Below are 3,718 nucleotides of genomic sequence, written 5' to 3'. Positions count from 1 at the left end.
CTGTTGTGGGGAATACGTGTTGTGATTCTGCCGTCACTGCGAAGTCAAGTTTTGGATGAGCTACATCAAGGTCAAATTGGTGTTGTTAAAATGAAAACCTTAGCAAGAAGTCATGCTCGGTGGACAGGGATAGATCGAGATATAGAACTTTTGACAAAGAGCTGTGCTGGATGTCAGGCAGTAAAGCATGCACCACCTGCCGCATGCACCTATTCACCCCTGGGAATGGCCGTCTAGATCATGGGAAAGGATCCATATCGATTTTGCGGGTCCGTTTCTCAATTCAATGTTCTAAGTCATTGTTGACGCTTAACTCTAAGTGGCCTGAGGTGATACCTATGAAAACTACCACATCTTCCCAAACCATAGATGTATTACGTACCGTTTTTGCATGTAATGGCTTACCATCACAAATTGTAAGTGACAATGGACCTCAATTCACTTCAGAAGAGTTTGTGAATTTTACCAGAGGAAACGATATAAAACACATAACCTCAGAACCCTATTACCCCAGTACTAACGGTTTAGGAGAAAGATTTGTGCAGTCATTCAAGATGAGTCTCAAGTCGAGTAAAAAGGAAAGTGGTAACATGGTGAAGAAACTCAGCAATTTTTTTATGGCTTACCGTAACGCTTCACAGTGCACAACAAATGAAAGTCCAGCAAAACTATTCATGGGCAGAAACTTACCATCTCATTTAGATCTCATGAAACCAGATGTCAGGAGGAAAGTAGAGGAGAAACAGTGTGAAGTGAGCGAAACAAGAAAAAGTGTGTTACGTAAATTCGAACCAGGAGATTCTGTTGCTGTTCCTGACTATCGAAAGGATCATTCTCAGTGGACTTCCGGAACTGTGACAGCTCAGATTGGACCTATATCATATTCTGTAGAAGTAACACCTGGAGTCACATGGAGACGACACGCTGATCAGTTGCGTTCTTCGAGTGTGCCAATTCAGGAGGACTTACATATTCAACCTAGTAACACAGCTGTGACTGAGTCAACAACCAGTGAAGTCAAACATTGCGAAACAGAACTCAACTGTGTCCAATGCAGAACCCTGTCCTTCGCATCCATCCAATGATGACTGTGCCATGCCATCTACTCAAGCAGTTCCTGAACCAAGATATCCGAGTCGTGTCAGGAAACCGCCCAAACATCTTGCTGATTATGTTTAAGGTGAAATGTGATATACTAGTGCAGACTGAGGCATAATAATCCTCATGGTATCACAGGGAAACAAAAGTTACTCATTTGTACATATGTTGCTATGAATGCTTTGTTCTTAAATGTATAGTACGGTAGTTTACATTTGTATGTTGTAATATGTTTCCATGAATTACATTATGTACCAGCAAGGCACAAGAATTAATGTAAAGGGGTAAATTTTACTTCAAAACTTAAGAGGGAGGAATGTTATGTCCATGTATTATGTGTACGTTATTGGTTCTCACTGTTATATATGTTCATTCAATTAAAAAGTAGTTCTTGCCATACACACTTGTTGTTACTCTTTATTACTATACTAGTGTGTTCCAATACACAACACCAAGGTTAAATTTATTGTGACAGATGCACATACTGTCAATAAGATTATAGGGCAGACTGACAGACAAATGAGATTTAATGTCCCCTCCCTTTTCCAAAAATGGGGGACAATAATGCCCTTGCTGTTCTTGAGAAGAAGATTTATGATGGAAAAAATTCCCTGCATATATTTCTTAACACAAAACAATATTGTGTTTTTATGTCATTTGTTTGTTTGTTGTTAAACATCCCTCTCAGGAATTTTTCACTCATATATGGAGACACCACCACTTAAAAATAATGAGGATAAGTCAGATTTGAGGTCAACATTCATTTAAGGAGTTTTCAACTAAAAAATTAAGACGCAAAGAGATATTAACTCAATCCTTCTCCTCACCCCTTCACAGACCCCTGTTTGTTCATGTATGTGTAATGGTTCTGGCCGTGGATATCGGCCTGGATAGCTCAGTTGGTAGAGCACCTGACTAGAGATGCAGGGTCCCGGGTTCGATTCCCGGTCCAGCCATACATTTTCTCCTTTCCTGTTACAGATTTGGTGCCGTGCCATGCCCTGGAATTGACAGGTGAAAGACCTGCCAGGGATGAGCCTGGGTTGGGGTCTTTGGAGGGCCAAAGACCTTTAAGGAGGGAGGAATGTAATGGTTCTGGCCGTGGATATCGGCCTGGATAGCTCAGTTGGTAGAGCACCTGACTAGAGATGCAGGGTCCCGGGTTCGATTCCCGGTCCAGCCATACATTTTCTCCTTTCCTGTTACAGATTTGGTGCCGTGCCATGCCCTGGAATTGACAGGTGAAAGACCTGCCAGGGATGAGCCTGGGTTGGGGTCTTTGGAGGGCCAAAGACCTTTAAGGAGGGAGGAATGTAATGGTTAGGGCCGTGGATATCGGCCTGGATAGCTCAGTAGGTAGAGCACCTGACTAGAGATACAGGGGTACCGGGTTCGATTCCCGGTCCAGCCATGCATTTTCTCCTTTCCTGTTACATATGCAAACTACTAGTTTTTATACATTTAATGTCAGATGACACCTTCCTAAAATAAATATTTTGTATCTCTTTATATTATATAAAAAAAAATTCAGATTTGTTATTCTCTTCTGAAATCTAAATTGTTTTCAAAATGTTTCTTAATGTAAGTACACCAAAAATTGTGATATAGGTCAATCAGAAGATTACCAATAGGAGTCATATAAGAAATATGACCCTTTGGTATCTTGTCCAAATGTCTGGTAAGGTACCCTAATTTTTTGTGAGGAAATTTGTTTATAAGTACCTAGACTTCAATGACAAATTCTTAGAAAAAATTATATATTTTTGAGGAACATGTCGTCTGCATGATCTTAAAAAAATGTTAATATATACAAATACATGTAGGTTGACACAAATTCATGAATAAAATGTCAAGCAATCTTATCATTGATGCACTTTTATTTAATTTAATGCAGTCATATTGTGATTTACATTTCTATTTCATTAGGACGGGGAGAGTTGGGATGACCTCCAGGGGTTCATATAAACCTTTATACTATTAAATTTACACAACATAATTACAAAAGAAACAAAATTATGTATGGTCAAATGGAAAATTTTCCTACTATTTAGGAGTCACGTGATCATTTGTCATTACAGGGACAGGGAATGGATTGGGAGATCGCCCCCTCTCCCCCCCAGAATTTGCAGGACTATTATATATACTGAAGCAAATAAAAATGACTTTGGATGCTCTAAACCCTAGAAAACAGACCCCACCATAACTTCTTTTTTTTTGCTTCCCGTGAAATTCTGGTCTGGAAATCCCTCCTCCCTCCCAGGAAAAAAATTCTGGATCTTGTGTCAGAATGTAACGTCGATAACGGGGGATAACTCTTCAGAATGTGAAATTCATGAATGAATGTAGCATCGGATGACCTTTAATCCTTTAACCTTTAACCTAACCATTCGCATTTCACACTCTATACCAAAACTTGTACTTACCGACTGTCATAGTCCTTCAACTTCATGAAATATAATCCAATCAAAACACAAAATGAAATAATTCCTACTGACATACATACATGCAATAATGTTTACACCACACTGCACGTGCAGGCAATCTGAAAATGATAATGGTAAAACTAGTACTTAAGTTCGGTACGTGACGCAAGCCAATTGTGATGCAGGTGTTCAGATAC

The 3,718-nt window shown here is 39.5% G+C and overlaps 1 protein-coding gene across 1 annotated transcript; it reads left to right on the top strand.

The window, feature by feature from the left end:
* The first annotated feature begins 338 nt into the window (after positions 1 to 338).
* Positions 339 to 1,085, top strand: LOC134260357 (uncharacterized protein K02A2.6-like). Its single transcript, XM_062742927.1, has one exon. It carries the CDS (start codon positions 339 to 341, stop codon positions 1,083 to 1,085), a length of 747 nt encoding a protein of 248 aa, XP_062598911.1.
* Positions 1,086 to 3,718: the final 2,633 nt, after the last annotated feature.

This window comes from Saccostrea cucullata, unplaced genomic scaffold, assembly GCF_032062105.1.
Source record: "Saccostrea cucullata isolate Sc308-1 unplaced genomic scaffold, CSIRO_AGI_Scuc_v1 ctg13123, whole genome shotgun sequence".
Lineage (NCBI taxonomy): Eukaryota > Metazoa > Mollusca > Bivalvia > Ostreida > Ostreidae > Saccostrea > Saccostrea cuccullata.
The sequence above is the reverse complement of the archived record's forward strand: the minus strand, read 5'-3'. Positions and strand labels throughout refer to the sequence as shown.

Bases quoted from the DNA above. Each gene is read 5' to 3' on its own strand.
- LOC134260357 (XM_062742927.1), top strand. From the start codon at position 339: ATGAAAACTACCACATCTTCCCAAACCATAGATGTATTACGTACCGTT.